The 16,264-nt window shown below is 39.9% G+C and overlaps 1 protein-coding gene across 1 annotated transcript; it reads left to right on the top strand.

The window, feature by feature from the left end:
* The first annotated feature begins 32 nt into the window (after positions 1–32).
* LOC140941604 (protein RCC2-like) lies at positions 33–13,576 on the top strand. Its single transcript, XM_073390627.1, has 11 exons — positions 33–353; positions 3,378–3,474; positions 4,168–4,305; positions 4,542–4,673; positions 4,775–4,863; positions 5,510–5,794; positions 6,540–6,660; positions 7,609–7,774; positions 9,060–9,132; positions 10,141–10,320; positions 11,438–13,576. Exons 1-11 carry the CDS (start codon positions 153–155, stop codon positions 11,441–11,443), a joined length of 1,488 nt encoding a protein of 495 aa, XP_073246728.1. The 5' UTR covers positions 33–152; the 3' UTR covers positions 11,444–13,576.
* The last annotated feature ends 2,688 nt before the right edge of the window (positions 13,577–16,264 follow it).

Here is a 16,264-nt window from a genome sequence, read left to right as displayed (position 1 = left end):
TGTCACCATTTCCCCCTCTGTCATGTCTTTATGTCATTCATTCTGGCCGCAGTAGTGTGGCGGTCACAGTGCTCTGTTCAAAAAACAAAGGAAAAGGGGATATATCAAGTGAATTTCACGAATTTTCAGTATTACGATTAATTTCTGTGGAAATGTCGAATCCGGAAGTAGCGCCGACCAAGCGAAAAGCAGAGCTTGATAGCTGCGTTGATGAAAATTCGAAAAAATCGAAGACAGATTCATCAACGCCGCTTGAGTCGCCGGGTCAGGAAAATTTCCCGCAGGAGCACTTAAAGGACGAAACCTTAGCTGACACAACATCCGAGGAGGCCACAGAGAGCGACGAAGTCCAGGTTAGGTGGATTTAGAGCAATTCCATGAGACGGCGCGTTCTTGGCTGATTCATGGAGATCGAATTTCGTTTGAAGGGTTTTTATACGGCCAATGCGACTAATGCGTTAAATATTCTAGGAGATGTAATTATTTTGGATTAATGTTAAATTACAGCGGACCATGATGGACAGAAAGATGTAAATTCAGTTTCATTTATGGTTTTGCTCGTGATCGCAGTAAGATTTATTTTTCAAGTGATTTTGTTTAAATGACAGTTTTTTCATGCAAATGATCCGTGGCACGGACTAAAGATCGGGCTGCATTCTATCTTTTGTCCTGTTGTTTCCGGTTCTTTCTGGGAAAAATAATTTATTTGAGGCGAAAAGATCAATGGAAATTGATAAAAGAAAATTTGAGTCCATTGACAGCCGAAAATGAGTAAAGTAGAACGTTGATAGGTCTTGACATTCAGACTAGCCACAAATCAATAATTGCAGCGGCCTTTCGCGGGAAATCAACATTTTTGGACGATATGAACAAGCTGTAATAATATCAGTTTTCGCTTTTTGCGGTTTTGTTAGAAAATGTCTGAAATAATGTCTTGTTACTCGATGTGAATCACGTATTCGAAGGAAACTGGAATGAAAGTTGCTTTACCAGAGGGCTATAGCACAAGAAAGATTAAATCGTAAAAACATGTGTGGTTTGAAGCTCTTGGTAAAAAAAAAAATTCTGTAAGCTTTACGATGTTTTTTCAACAGATGATGATTGAAGGAAGGAACTGGTAATTGATACTGTTGATCGGATTGAAGGGAAAAAATATAACTTTTTAACCAAATTATTCTGCACCACATGAGGGATTCAACTTCAACCCAATTTAATTTGCAAATTTTCTTTGTCTTTCACTTCTATTTTTAAGATTTTGAAACAGAAAAAGTTCATAAAAATGTCAATAAGACAGCTTTTAACGAAATTATTTGCCTTCATTATTTGAGATGAATAGATTAAAAAGTCCATGGCTTCATTTTAGGATAGTGAATTGATGGTACTATGAAGATTTCAGCACACACTACAATTTAAGTACCTGTCAATTGTGTTGCTTATAGCAGACAATGTATTTCAGAATATTACTAACTACCTAAGTAATAAATTGCTTCCTGGTTTGCAGGCAATTTAATAAACTATTGTGTTTCTCAAAGAAAAGCAAATGTTAGGTTGAGGTTAAACTTGTAATCTTCGGTCAAAAAGGAAACATTTAAAGCAGAGTTGTTGTAATATCTCATGATGTTCAAGGTATTTAGTCAGCTGGATTTCAAATTTGTGAATTTTTTTATTCACAAATTGAATGTTATTGTATTCATGTGATAATTCTTTTCAATCGTTACATCTTTGATCTCCAGAAAGAGCTTATAAGAATATAATTATCAATTCAGATAGATAGATTTTTTTAGGAATAGACAATGGATAGTGATTTTTGTGTAGTGATACGTGGGCTTTAAAATTGCTATCAGAGGTAAGTGAATGCAGTGGGTGGGATTTCTGGGATGTTTTGTAACAGTGTCTTCTGATATTTTATCTTTGTTTTTACTACAGAAATATTTGACAAGTACTGCCATTATCAAGAAACTCTATCTTTTACTTCTTGAGATAATTTCCGGAGAAATGAAATATTAATTGGTCTAATATTAACTTAAGGTTGTGTTTTGATTCCAAAATTAACCTCTCCAAATTACACTCTAGATCTATTTTTGGGTTCATAAATTATTGTTGTTTTCCTTTCTCCTTGGTTTCTCTGATTAAATATTTGCAAGTTTATCTTATTGTCTTATGGTATTAGGGTCAGTGCAATTATTTCAACTGGGAGGCGGGGGGGGGGGGGGGGGGGCTTGAAAACGCACGCTAGAGACACAAGTTTGTTGGAGGGGGAGTCTTGGGGAGTCCTACCACAGAAAATTTTGAAATCTAGAGGCACGGAAATGTTATTCTTCAACATTCTCAATAAGATCTTTACTGGGCTGCCTGTGGTTCGGCCCAGTTATAAAATGGGCTTGGTTTTTCCTTCTGGCACAAGCCACACTCTGGTGTGTTCAGCGCATGCACAGGTTATGAGAGTACACATAGAATAGGTCAGCGGACTTCAGCAGAGTACATTTTATTAGGGAGCTCGAAGCGAATCGAAGCTATAGGCAATCTATCTTTGGTGGAAGCATAAGAATTCCAAAAATACGAATGTAAATGCTGTTGATGGTAAGCCCACAGTAAACACAGTTTTGTATCAACCATCAATAACATTGGAATTATCAATCATATATTTATAGTCTCAGTTCAAACAGTTTAAAGAGACCTGTGGGTTGGGGTGGTGTCTGGCATGGGACTGGATTTAGAAGGGTTACTTCTTCCTTTCATACGCTGTCAGCTGTCTGTTGTGGTAAACTTTTCGTTTCCATACAAATTATACATTATTTCTATCTAGTCTAGGTTTTATGGCAGCCCAGTATACACCTTCTGGTGTCTAGTTCTTTGAAAGGGAAGGTACTCCTAGTGCTTACAGCATGTACCTTATTCTTAATTACAAATAAACCATTTTTCTCTAGAAGATTACCTTCCCTCCCTGCTCCACTGTCCCTGCAGACTTTAATAATGGCTTGGGTCAGATTAACACCTTTTTATCATCCCTAGGAGTTTTATAAAGATGTATAGGGGTTTTGATCCAGTCTGTTCCGATCCAGATTTTGACGGTTAAAAAAATCTTAGTGTTGCAGATGAGTGCAATCACCAAAATGATGTTGGTAATACAAAAGATTTAAAAGACACTGAAGAATACCCATAATGCAACACAAAAGTGAACCGGCAATGGTTTGCACAACACCAAGAAACATCCAGATTTTGTTATAGCATTTTAAATAGGAAACAAAAAGGGTAGTTTAACTTCACATTTTTTTATGTGTACGTTATCATTGGTCTTTGAAGTATTTAAATATAGTCCACTGAAGCAGCACTATACAAATCATGATTAAATTTGCTTTTTTGCATCTAATCTTAAGTCAAACACAGAAGCTGTGAGCACATGTGGTAGGCTTCTTATTAGTGGTGGAACAAACTGGGACATGATTGGACGAAAAGAGGTCCCAAAATCTGGAGGTAGGTGGATATAAACTAATGTTTGTTCGTTCTTCAAGTTGGCAATCTTCCAACTTTATTTTTAATCAAAATAATACAGAACTCTCAAAAAAATTATATTTTCTTGATGTTTTTAAATGCAATAAATTTTACCCTTTACATTGCATGTGTGTATTTATGCTGTATAAGTACTACATATATGCGATCTTTACTGTTGAGTAGTATTGACTAATGAAGTGGATTAAAATACTTAAAAATCAAGAGGGTAATCTTGACCTTTCAAAATATACACTGTGTAACTGTGTATTGTCCTGTATTCCACTGAGCCCTGTTATTAAGAAACATGGACTTGACCAAACCGTTGTTTATACATGTAATATTACTGTACCAGAGGATTGTAATTTATGATTGCATGGTTGTTCTCTTAGAAAACCTGAAGAGAGCTTAATAATATGGACCTGTGAAATCCAGGGTACCCTAATCATAGGATTTCTTTAAAAAAAACAACTAAGATTTCCTAGTCACCAAAAAGGAAAATTATGGCACCAGGGGTCACCATGTGCTGCCATAGTATGCCACAGCTCTGGTATTTGATTGATTTATAATAATAATAATAATTTTTTTGTGAAGTACATATAGATTTTAACATTGATTACGAGGAATCATTAGGCTGCTAAATTTCCACGACTGCTGTTACTTTTGATTTTAATGCAGCTAATGCAGGAGGGCCTAACTTGTGGGAACCACACAGTATTTCATCGTTAAACAACATCAGAGTCCAGCATGTGGCATCAGGACCTAGTGCTTGTCACAGTATTATCATTTGCGAGGGTGGAACTATCATGAGTTTTGGTATGTGGTGTAGAGTTAATAATCAACTTTTTTGCTGATATTGATTTAAGATTGCTAACCCAAAAGTGTAGCACATGCTATTGCAAAATCATCATCATCATCGCTGCCATCATCATTGTCACAATCATCATTATCAACGCCAACACCATCATCATCATCATCATCAACACCATCCTCATCATTATCTTCTGTACATTTTAGAGTCTAACTTAATTTTAATGGTTTCTTTTTGCTAGGTCGTAATGACAAAGGCCAGCTTGGCCATGGGGACACAATCCGCTGCAATAAGCCAAAGGTCATAGAGAGTTTAAAGACCTACACTTTTGTACAGGCCAGTTGTGGAAAGGCACACACTCTGGTCCTTACAGGTTAGGAAAAGTGGCTAAGGAATTAAAAGAGTCAACGCTTAGCTTTGGGTTATTGTTTCTTGGTTTGTTTCATATTACATGTAAGTTATTTTATTTTTCAGCTGAAGGCATCTTGTTTGGATTTGGAGACAATAAAATGTCACAGCTAGGCCAAGGTCATCAAAAGCCCATTATGCCAAAGCCTGTCCAGGTACAGGATACCCATCTAATTTAATCATTTTGGTTAATCTCACCATTATGGTGCGCCTTCGACTTGGCCCAGTTTTCATACCTTTCTAGTTAAACTTTACAACACTTCTAAATACCAATTTAGATTTGAGTGCAGAAACACTCATTGGAAAAGTTCAGCTCAAGAGTTCTCAGGTGTTTCCTGGCTGAGTTTTAGACGCTACCTACATTTTAGTAAAATCCAATTAGTGGTCTATTATCAATGCTGCGGTCTGATAGGTTGAGCTACTATTAGGCTATATGTTATAGCGAACTAGTAGCGAAAAGCGCCGGCTTTTTGGCGGCCAAAAAGGATTAAAGTCTAGCTTTAACTAGCTAAAGTTGTTTTGTCTCAATATTTTTGACCAACTAGTTGGATTTTACTAAAACAATTATTCCTCTCGCCCTCTTGGCCTCTGAGTCAATAGCCCATTCGGGCTCGAGGAATAATTGTTAATTAACTGTGCTGAAATGACCCGTTCTACAGGAAAAAGTTTCCGTGTGGTATTTGCGAAGGCAAAATGCAATAAGATGTAGAACACTGAAGCAGTCGGGAGCTTGCAAGTTAAGTAAATATTGGCAAAGAGTTTTTTATCTGTAATTTTCTTCCCTTTTTTGTCACGTAACAGATTGTTCATCCAGGAAACAAAAAGATCATCAAAACAGCTTGTGGTGCTGAATTTAGCATGTTTATTGACGAAAATAACTTACTCTACTCGTTCGGTCGCCCTGAATACGGGCAGCTTGGCCATAACACAGACGGGCAGTACTTCGTCACGGCCAACAAGTTGGCGTTTGACTGCGAGGTTCTTCCGCGGCACGTTGCTGTCTTTGTGGAGAAGACAAGAGATGGCTTGACGCACGTTTTGGATGATGTCAAGATAGTAGATGTATGTTGTGGTAATAATCACACGGTAAGATTTTTCTCTTTCCATACAGTCGATTCTGTGTTACGCCTCGTTCACACGTATTTGAATATTTTTGAAAATGAGGGTTTTTTCTCCGTTAAAAAAAAAACGCGTCCATACTTACCGTATTTGAATCCTTTACTCCTATCCACACGAAAACGCTACTGAAAACGACAGAAATACGGTAGCGACCCTTTCAGAGCATGCGCCGTATGATGTATGATATCATCCTATTGGAAAATCTCCGTTTTCGTCCGTCCGTACGAAAATAAATCAGGTATTTTTAGAAAACTTTAAGTGAACACTATTTAGGTATAGTGCCACTAAGAAGTAAATATCAAGTTTATCTAGCTAGGAGGCTTTGCGCGGGGGAGAGCCTTGGTTTGTCCCATAAGCGAGGAAACCGAGCAAGGAAGCCCCTAGAAGTGTGACTAGCGATTGCCATCCCAAGGGAAAACTCGATGATCTCTCCTCAGTCTATCCGAGCCTACCTACCGTTTAGATGAGCCAAATGGGCTGTTAGCAGACTCAACTCTCCTGTCTGTAAGGCCAGCGGTCTGTTTGTTTGTTGCTCAGTCGGTGAGTCGTTTGACAGGGTAGAAATGGTGATGTTGTCACCAGCAGACGATCTAAAAATAGTGTGGTCCTCAGTTAGCTCTGCGCGCTCAAAACATTGTACTTTACTGAAAAAAAAACTTCTCGCTGTTTTGGCCCTATAAGCGTTTGTCAATTGTGTAAATTTTTTTTCCAGGTTGCAAGAGACACTAAAGACAGGGTATACACTTGGGGATTTGGAGGTTATGGCCGCCTTGGTCATTACCAACAAAAAGACGAACTGGTTCCTAGACTCGTGAACTTCTTCAAAGGAAAAAGTAAGTATAAATATTCATTTTTTGGAGATTTCTCTCTCAGGGAAAGGGGACCCTAAGAACTCGCCAAAGTCACCGGGTAGAAAAAGAACCGGAAGAGAATCAAGTCTTTTTTTCGAGTTTACGCGAAAATACTGTCAACATACACACTGAACCTCTTGTACCGCAAACTATTAACTTAGTTATGTGACATTGTTTCAATATAATACAGCAGTTGTTCAAAAATTTAGATTTGACTTAGCTGACTTGATGGAGTAAGTTGTCCACATTAGTACAATTAGCCTGCGAAAACATCCGTTTCTCCTCGCTCTTCGTAGCTGGGGACGTTTCGAAACGGATGTTTTCGCAGGCTATAGTACAATCCAAAATGCAGCTTTTCAAGCCTTAGCTCTGTCTCGGCAGGGTATTTGAAGATGCAAAGATGCCAGCTTTTAATCCACTGTACAAAAGCCAATGTATTTTATCTATTTATGTGATGAAGGAAAATTTTTGCGTTAGTTCAATCACAGGTCGAGTTAGCCGCAGGAGCTGTGTGACAAAAATTATCAAAATTCAAACAGAAGGAACGGCCACCGAATTGAAAGAAACATTAAACAGGGGCACCCAACGATGGTTTCCTCCTAAATACATTGAAAACACTTTTTAGGCTATCCAGAGTACTTTTAGATATCTAGAAATGCATTCTAAGCGGTGCTATAAAATTTGTATCTGTTCAGTCATCCGAGGGAAGCTTGAGTCTTTTCGAAATTACAAGGTCTTGAGTATTATTTTTCCGAAAATTTTAGATGAGGTTTGACGTACTACGAAAGAGAGACATTTTATTATATGAGGCGTTTATTTGGAAGTGGGCTTTTATTAGGTCACTTACGGTAACTGCTATTAAAAACAAAATGAACAAGGTAGCCTTGACAGTCACACAGCCTCTTTAATCTTACCCGACATCTTTTTTAGGTGTTTCATCTGTTCATGCTGGTTCCACATACAGCATGTCAGTCTGTGGGGTAAAGAATTCTCAGTTATTTTTCTGGGGTCAGACGAAGAGTACAGGTGATGCGACCATGTATCCTAAGCCAGTTAGCGATATGTGTGGCTGGGATGTACGCAGTGTTGGCTGCTCGTAAGTATCCAGTAATTTAATATTTTGCACTCATTGTCCCGCCTTGAATAAGGAATAGCTTTGCTACTGCAGCTGCGGGCAATGCTTCTGTAATATTATCTTCGTATAGTTGTTGTTTTGTAACCATGGCAACCTGTAAACTTATTGAGCAATAGAAAGATTAGTCAGGTTTTCTCCCTATCTGATTGGCTGAAATTCCCCTGATTATTCTTCACAACCAGCTAGCGTTTACCATATTTGGAAGACGTTTTCCGATATCAGTACAATTGAAAAAGGAATGGAAGGCGCGGTAGCGCAGCGTTTTGGAAAGGCTGGAGAAAATGGCGGATGATAGAAAGTGTCAGTATGAACGCGGTGCCCGTATTAAGCAGGTTGAATTTAGAGGACATGAACCGTAATAATTAGCTGTCCGTGTTTGACTGTATTACAAAACTTTATCCAATAATTGTTTATTATTTTAGATATTAGGCTGATTTAGCAACAGGACGTGAACGTCAGTTGACGACGGCAAAACGCTTTGAGAGGACTAAACACGACTTCCGGTGCCCAATTTGCCGTTCTGCCGTTAGTCAAGCCATTGTTTAATTTCTGCGCGCCGTCGTCAACTGACTTTCCCGCTCTGTTGCTAAATCAGCCTACTTTACTTGCGGACAGGTGCCCTTGGTAAGCGTGGTGAGGGAGGCGGGAGCCCCCCCTTCCCCCCCCCCCCGCCTTACCTCCCTATTCTCTCCCTATCCGCTCGCGCTTTCTTCAATACCCCCCAAGAGACCTTGTCCACGGGGACCCGGGGACCCAGGGACCATGGGACGTAACGTGATGGACCCGGTAATTCACCTCCCTCTCTCCTGGATTCAAACCAAACCGATATACTCAAGTGTTAAAGAGGGGAATTGTTTTCAGGGAGGGGGAGGGAAGGGTTCAAGGAAGAGGGTGGGGTTAAATTGATGGAACCACTTAGCAAATCAGCTTTTTCATCCGAAAATTAAGCATGAGAGTCAAACTTTTCCTACTCAACTTGACAGCGTCAGAAGCGATTGGTGCTTCATTTGTAAAGGAATTTTCTGTGTAGCCTGTATAAGCGCTAGACGAGCATTTTCTTTTCTTCTACCCTAGTCTCGCGCTGTGCGCTTGTTTCGTGCTTCACGCAAAATGCCGTGTTTTCCTCGCTTGGTTCATAAAGCGCCTGTTATGCAGGCTATTTTCTGTGTCACTCCTCGTGAACAGGTTTTGATGCGTACCATTGGCCAGATGATTAAACGTAACTTATGAGTTTTTTTTTCGACAGCAAAACGAGTATTGTTCTCGCCGCAGACGATAGCGTAGTCAGTTGGGGACCGAGCCCTACCTACGGAGAACTGGTAAGAAGCTGACGTATGTACTGAATTAGTGTTCGCTTTTTTCAGTGGTCCACAAACCGCAGCAGGAGAAGCTCAGTCACGGCAAGAACACTTGTCTAAAGAGCGAGAGGTCGCGGGTTCGTTTCCTGGAGCCGGACCAATACTCAGGGCCCAAAATATGTGAGAAATGAAGGTACAGCCTTTGCCCTGCAAACGGCTAAACCTTCTTGTGCTTCGGATGACCACGTAAAATGGCGTTTTCTTCTGCACAAGAAGATGGAAAAATTGAGTTCTCTTATACTTTCGTGCGTAACATATTGAGACTCAAATAAACTGCGTTTCTTTTATTCAGTAGAAATTAAGCATAGCTTTCCAAACCAAGGGAAAGAAAGTCAACAACTGTTAACCGTCTAAAGAGTTTTGTTCTCTGATAGCGTAGAACCTATAGCCTCCCACGCAGACATTGTTTAGCCCATCACGCAATCTCTCCTCCTCGTAGGGAAAGAAGAGATTACGTGACGAAGCAAAGGAATGCCTCCATAGGAGGCTATGGAACCTTTAGTTTGGCGGGGTGCTTTTAGTTAGAACGCATCTCCATTTAGGGTACACAAACGTCCACTGGAGAAAAAAAAAACACTTTATCTTTAGGGTCTCGAATGCTGTTGTAATCCCCTAGCGTGCAGTGATTTTTGGACTGTGCCACAGCAGTACTTATTGTAGGCCTTACCAAGCTTCCCATATAACGCCCTTACTTATGATAAAGGCTGTCTGATTATTTAAGCAATAGACAACACTTCCTTAGGGTTTACCGGTGTGATAACGCATGCGGGATGTTGAGAGAACACGAGAAAAGCTTGTTTACAAGTAGGTTATCACGCCGGTAAATCACCATAGGCTTTTAACCAATCAGAACAGGCGTACCATCTTAGTTATTTTATAAATAGAAATATATTCTCCCTTTTGCGGAAGAACTGTCACTTGTAATGATAATGGCTGCATTCTTAGTAGTGAGTATTTGTTTTTTCTCAGGGATATGGACTTAGAAAAGGAGGGCAAAAATCATCAACAAACCCTAAGATTGTAGAACCACTGGAAGGCATCTACGTTCAGGAAGTAGCGTGCGGTTATGGCCATACATTGTACATAGCACGTGATGAGGAAACCGATTTACCGTTACTGAGCAAACTCCCAGTGTACGATCCTGACAAGGTAAGGGTCTTTTTCATAAACCTTTAACCCTCATATCAAAAATTAAATTCTCATTGTTGTCTGTATACGTTTCCCATCGAGGAAGTGAGGAGAAGTTGTTGAAGTGTCAATTGAATTCATCCTGTGTGATCATCTCCTTAATTGTTGTGACCACTCTGTTTTATAAAGCAGTAATATTACAAGGAGAAATTTGCTGCCGATCACTCTTAGACTTTAAAGGGTTAAGCCTTTGAGCACTTGTCAGAGGCACAGGGCACCCACGGACTTTTTTCTGTACAATATCTGTTCGGAGAAGTAAATATTGCCTAAAATTTTCTATTTACTGAGGACAGCTACAAATTTTCAGATGACCGTTCCATTCTTGTACAGTTTTCGAAACTTATCTAATAAATTCCCAACGATTTTCTGAAGCTTAATTTTTTACATTTCACTCCCCAAGTAATGCTGTTTTGCGTAGAAAAAAACCTAAAATTTTCGGATTAAAAAATGTGATAGAGATAGGAATCAGAAAAATTCTCACATTCATAAAGCGATAAATTGCATCTAAAATATCAGGGAAAGTAATACTGAAGCCCTTAAAATTTCGGAAAGACTCAAAGTCCCCTAGGATGACCGAACAGATACAAATTTTATAGCGCCGCTTTTTCTAGAGATCTAAAACTACTCTGGATAGCCTAAGAAGTGTTTTCAACGTATTTAGGAGGAAGCCGTTCTTGGTTGCCCTTGACTTGTAACTGGCCTTTACTTTTTCACACAGCTTCGCTTCTCGGGCAAATGTTTATTTTTGGGACAATCTCTCCGCCGCGGGCATTATCATCCGATACAGCAGTTGTCGGAAGGGGTTTATTTACTTATTACCCGCCAGTCTAAACACTGCTGGAGTTCAATCATAGAAATGTAAAGAAGGTCTAACTTTTGAGTCTGTGAACAAAATGCTATCGTGTGACCATTCATAAATTTTCTAAGCAGTTTTGGTACCATTTGTGCTTCAGTAGTACACTGCATCTCAAAATATGAAATTGAGGTGTTTGCTTGAGTTTTCACTTCGGCGGCTTTTGCTAGTGAATGCTTCAAACTAGTTTACCTCCTAATTGAGGCTCGTTTTTCCTGTTTTTAGGTATGAAGAATCCATCCTTGGGAATGTTTCAAGGTTTCTCCCGATGTTCCCTCCCCTCAGAAAACCGCTGGCGGATTGGTGTCGTCAGTAATCACGTGTTAGCATGCATGCGTTCTAATTCTTGTTTACCTTTCTTTTCTCGCTCAGTACTGAGTTTTTGTACTTAAAGTTTGTACAGCCAACCTACTTACAGTGAACGCTTTAGTGAAACAGATTCCCGCCCCTTTAAGAAAGACTCCTCTTGAGCTGAAATCAACACTTCTGATCAAAAACAGGGGCACAATGAGCGCCAAGAACTCTGGGCAAATTTAGCAAAGACAACGCAACAACAATTGACGGCACGAAAGCGCTCGGAGAGGACTAAACCCGACTGCCGGTTCTCAATTTGCCGTCTTGCCATTGGTCAAGTCGAGGTCAAGTCGGATTTTAGATCTGCGCGTGCCGTCTTCTCTCGTACCCAAGAGATCTGGGTACGAGGTTACCCGCCGTCGTCATAGTCGCTACGTTGCCTTTGCTAAAGTTGATGACACATGGAACGATTCGCAACGGCGATTTTGAGCGCAACCGAGTGTTGCAACATAGTTGCGACATTGTTTGAATTGTCACAACATTATTCTAACATTGTTGCCCACAAAATCATCGTTGCAAATCGTCTCGTGTAAAATCTCCTTAAATCTATCAATTGCTAATAATTATAAACCGATTTTATCATTCAAGAACAAGCACTGTTCCGTCACTAAACCAAAGCATGGAATGAATAGTTGCCATCTTCAATTTGATACAATTTGGCATGTCTAAACCTCCGAAGGTATCGAATTTTTGGCGTACCATTTGGTTGCAGTTAAAAAACCTGGTGGGATCCTGAGAAGGTGCTTTCTTGTGGTAATGGTTCGTGATGAAGACTTCCCAAAGAATTGCGGTGTATAAAATGGTGCTGTTTGTTCTCCTTTCTAAAATTGTTCTTGGAAGGAGTAGTTCTCCATGACCGTTGTCTCTTCACGCAACATTTACCATCACTGGGATAAACACTTTACAACGGCTGTATATGCAACAATTGGTAGGCTACAATAAGCAGTATTGTTTTCTAATTACTTAAATAGATTCTGATAAAGCAGAGATTATAGATTGCGAGTAGTCTCTCATTTTCTTCAGATTTAGTGAGGGGCGAGTGATCATTTTCGTGTCTCGCGCGTTTCGCTCGACGGACTAAGAAAAAAAAGAGAGACTGCTCGTAGTCTGCAGAGATTAAGTATGTGATAGCAAATAAGAAAACCCCTTTCTTCCCTAAGATCAGCTTGCTTACGTAAATGACCTAATAAACGCCTCTTATGTAATGAACGCCACGCTACACTGTTAACATTGTATTAGACGCCCTTCTTTATTAAACGCCCTCAGTGTAATAGACGCCCCCTATAAAAATGACTCCAAAATACTAAGCTGATTAGCAAGAAGGTGCAAAATCCTTCAAATTATTCAGTTTCTTGCTTGATGATGAGGCTTTGTGGATATCATCTTGTTGGAAGGTTAAAGCAAGGATAGACTGACGATGGCAACGTAATAACCCTGAGCTAGGATTCTGACATCGATGTTGGCCGGATTTGAAAGAGCGATATGGATCTCTAGACGACCTAGGAGTATCAATTGATAAAGTGGATATTCCGCTATTTCAAAACTCTTGATAATTTCGCGGAAAGCATATTAGTTTCGTTGAGCCTGTTACAGTTAAGAGAATAAGCGCGTCTCTCTTTCAAACGCTTCCCATCTATTAAACGTCCCCGCTGAGACCCCGGGCGTTTGTAAGGTCATTTACGGGATGGCTCCCTCTGCTCTCTTTGTTCATAATCAAAACACAACGGTTTGTGATCATTTCTGCTATTCTCACAGCCTTTTTGTTTGATAGCAGAGGGATACTGTAAGGAGAAATTGCATGTTGGTCGTTATTAGGTTTGAAAGCGTTAAAGAGTTGAAACAAACAATAAATTGTACATTTTTTTTATCTACTGGAAAAAGAAACACTATGAAGTAAGGTTGAAAAGAAGAAACAGCGAGAGTTTATTTATTTTGTAAAGCTCTAAGAAAATCAAATTATTGATTAAAGCGAAGATTGTTATCTTCTAAATTATGTTATTGTTATGAAGCCATGTGCAATAAAGTCATTATAACACTATGTTTGATTTTCTGCTCTGTTGTTTCTTAAAATTTCCATATTTCGCTCTATTATCAACCTCCTCTTTTGGGCTTTTAATGAACCCTACGTCATAGCCTCTGCCATGCTCTCGTATAGTAGGTAAGTAGCGAAAGGAAGACGCGCGCGATCTGTGAACGACTGCAGTACTACCTTCCCTTGGAGCCTGGAATAGGCTATTCAAGGATTTGGTTTTGAACTAGACTGCGAGCAGTCTCTTTTTTTCTTCAGTTTAGTAAGGGAAGGGCACGCGCGCGCGAGCGTTGAGCGGCGAAGCCGCGAGACGCGAGAAACGAGGGCGGCAGCCTCTCCCGTCTCCCGCCTTCAGTCACGCGCGTGGTCATTTGCGTGTCTCGGGCGTTTTGCTCGCCGGACCAAGCAAAAAGAGAGACTGCTCGCAGTCTAATTTTGAACTAAGCTGAAGTTTCTATTTGCCGCACTTGGTATCCAGTCTCATTGAATTGGCTGTGAGCAGGCTGGACACTAATGTCTTCCCAGGAAAGAATTCGACGCGATTACTTGCGGCGCCCTTTCCAGAGAGTGGATTTTTTGAAGAATAAAAGGGACCTGCCCTCAAGAAAACAGCATGTCTGATAGCACTTCACTGATCGTGACTGAAATCGCACGACTCCTTATAGAGGAAAATCTGTTGACAAGCGCGCTCGACCGTTAACTTGGCGACGAGAAGGCAACAGCCTGAATCTGATTGGTTTTGACCGTGCGCGTGCTTTTTCTTCTTTGTGATGTCATACAGAATAAAGTCATTCGCAAAGAGAACTTCTCCTGGCTAGACGTGTTTTTTGGTCGTCCAGAGTTATTTGAACAAGTGAAGTGCTTAAACAATTTAAACGTTGAAAATGGGACAGGTGTATACCTTATACAAGTCAAAGAAAAGAGATAGAGCCGATCGCAGAAGGTTGGGGTTTTTTTTTTAACAAACTGATGACATTTTTGTCAGAAATTTCTCCGAATTCGCTCACATGGTTATTTTGAGTCTTATGCTTTGTCTGGTATTTACTGATTAGGGCTGTATCACTACTTTTCACGTTTCATGTTTTCCGCGAACCCAGACTGCTGCATGCAGGTTTTTCGCAGACCGATTAGCGAAAAAACAAATCGCAAAAGAATAAAATATTTATTTACTTTTTGAGACAGAAGAAGAACTTGTAGCTGACATTACATTTTTTTTGTACTGATACCATACCACTGGACGTATACTTATACCAACAGGAGCTTCCATTGTCGCGGGAATAAGTGATCTAAATTACGCCTAAATTATGAGCTCCCAGTGGCTGCCTAGGTCTGCTAAAAATAAATTGTCCGTGAAAAGGATGTGATATCTAGGCTCCTCAGTCCAAGTTATCAGCTCCTGCGCTGGTACTTCAGGTACTTGTGTATTCTTGATCTGATTGGTTTCTAGTCAGTGCGACGTTGTGATTGGTACTTGAAATTCAGCTTATGAGAAGGGAACTTCTCAGCAACTTCTCAGCTCGATTGAGATCATGAACAATGTATTCTTTTCGGTAAGATTTTCACTGTTGTTTAATTCCTGTCACGCAGGCGTCAAAGAGAACAGTTAGAGAAAGCAGCGGAATGCATTGTCAGACTTCATGAAGAACACCAGCGATTGAGCGAGTAAGTCAAGATGGTGTACTTTAGCACTTCTAATTGTTATTTTGCAAATCAGTGCATATTCAAAGTCTTTTTTAGTAGCTGTCTTATGCTAAAATGATTGCTTTTCTCTTATTTTTTCAATAGAATGCTGCAAAATAGTTATGTGTATTACCCAGACTTACGGCCAGAGCCTGAGAACTACATCAAATGCAGCGGAACCACTGAAATGAGGGAGGAGGTAGAAGCTTTAGAGAAAAAGCTTTTCCTTGAAGAAATCGCATTCGATGTTACAGACGAGAGATGTAATTTATTGGACAGAAATTTAAGGTAAGGATTGCTATCAAGAGAGTGTTGAACATACCAATTAAGAAACGTAATAAACTCAAAACATGAAAAAAGCCACTGACTTGAAAAAATCCAATTATATAATTTTGCTTTTAGTTTGGGAAAAGAGAAATACGCCTTTGTATGCAAGATGATGAGTTTAGCAAATTTTCTTTTCATTCATCCTTTACTGGTGAAAGAGGCAAAGACGATAAAGAATTGAATGAGATCACGGTTCTGTTTAAGTTTCCCTACTTTAGAAGGAAACGTGGTGATTCCAGAGCATATCAGCTAAGGTCAAAGCGGTTTTGCCGGGCCGGAAACCTCATTAAGAGAGCCGGATAAAGGTTCTTTATTCTCTTGGCCTCATTTATTAATTTCTTACATAATAATACACCTTCAGATTTGGTGCCTGACCTGCAGTGCTCTTAAATTGACTTCTCTTCCCCGCAGACGCATACAGACGTATAATCTTGTTAGTAAACATCTGCGAAGTAGTACTGATATACTTGTCCTGGGCCCCCAACGGACTCAACGAATTACCGAAAATGCGGTTTCAGCCAGATTAACAAATATACAATGTCTTTTCTTTAACAGCCAATCTTGGCAAAAGTTACTTTTCGGGTGGAGAGAAGCGACGACCGGAAATATGTCTGAGTTCGCAGGCTAATTATAGCGCGTACTCAAGTCCACGGACACCACCC

The sequence above is a fragment of the Porites lutea genome, chromosome 1, assembly GCF_958299795.1.
Source record: "Porites lutea chromosome 1, jaPorLute2.1, whole genome shotgun sequence".
Taxonomy (NCBI): domain Eukaryota; kingdom Metazoa; phylum Cnidaria; class Anthozoa; order Scleractinia; family Poritidae; genus Porites; species Porites lutea.
Note: the sequence above shows the minus strand (reverse complement) of the source record. Positions and strands in the feature narration are given on the sequence as shown.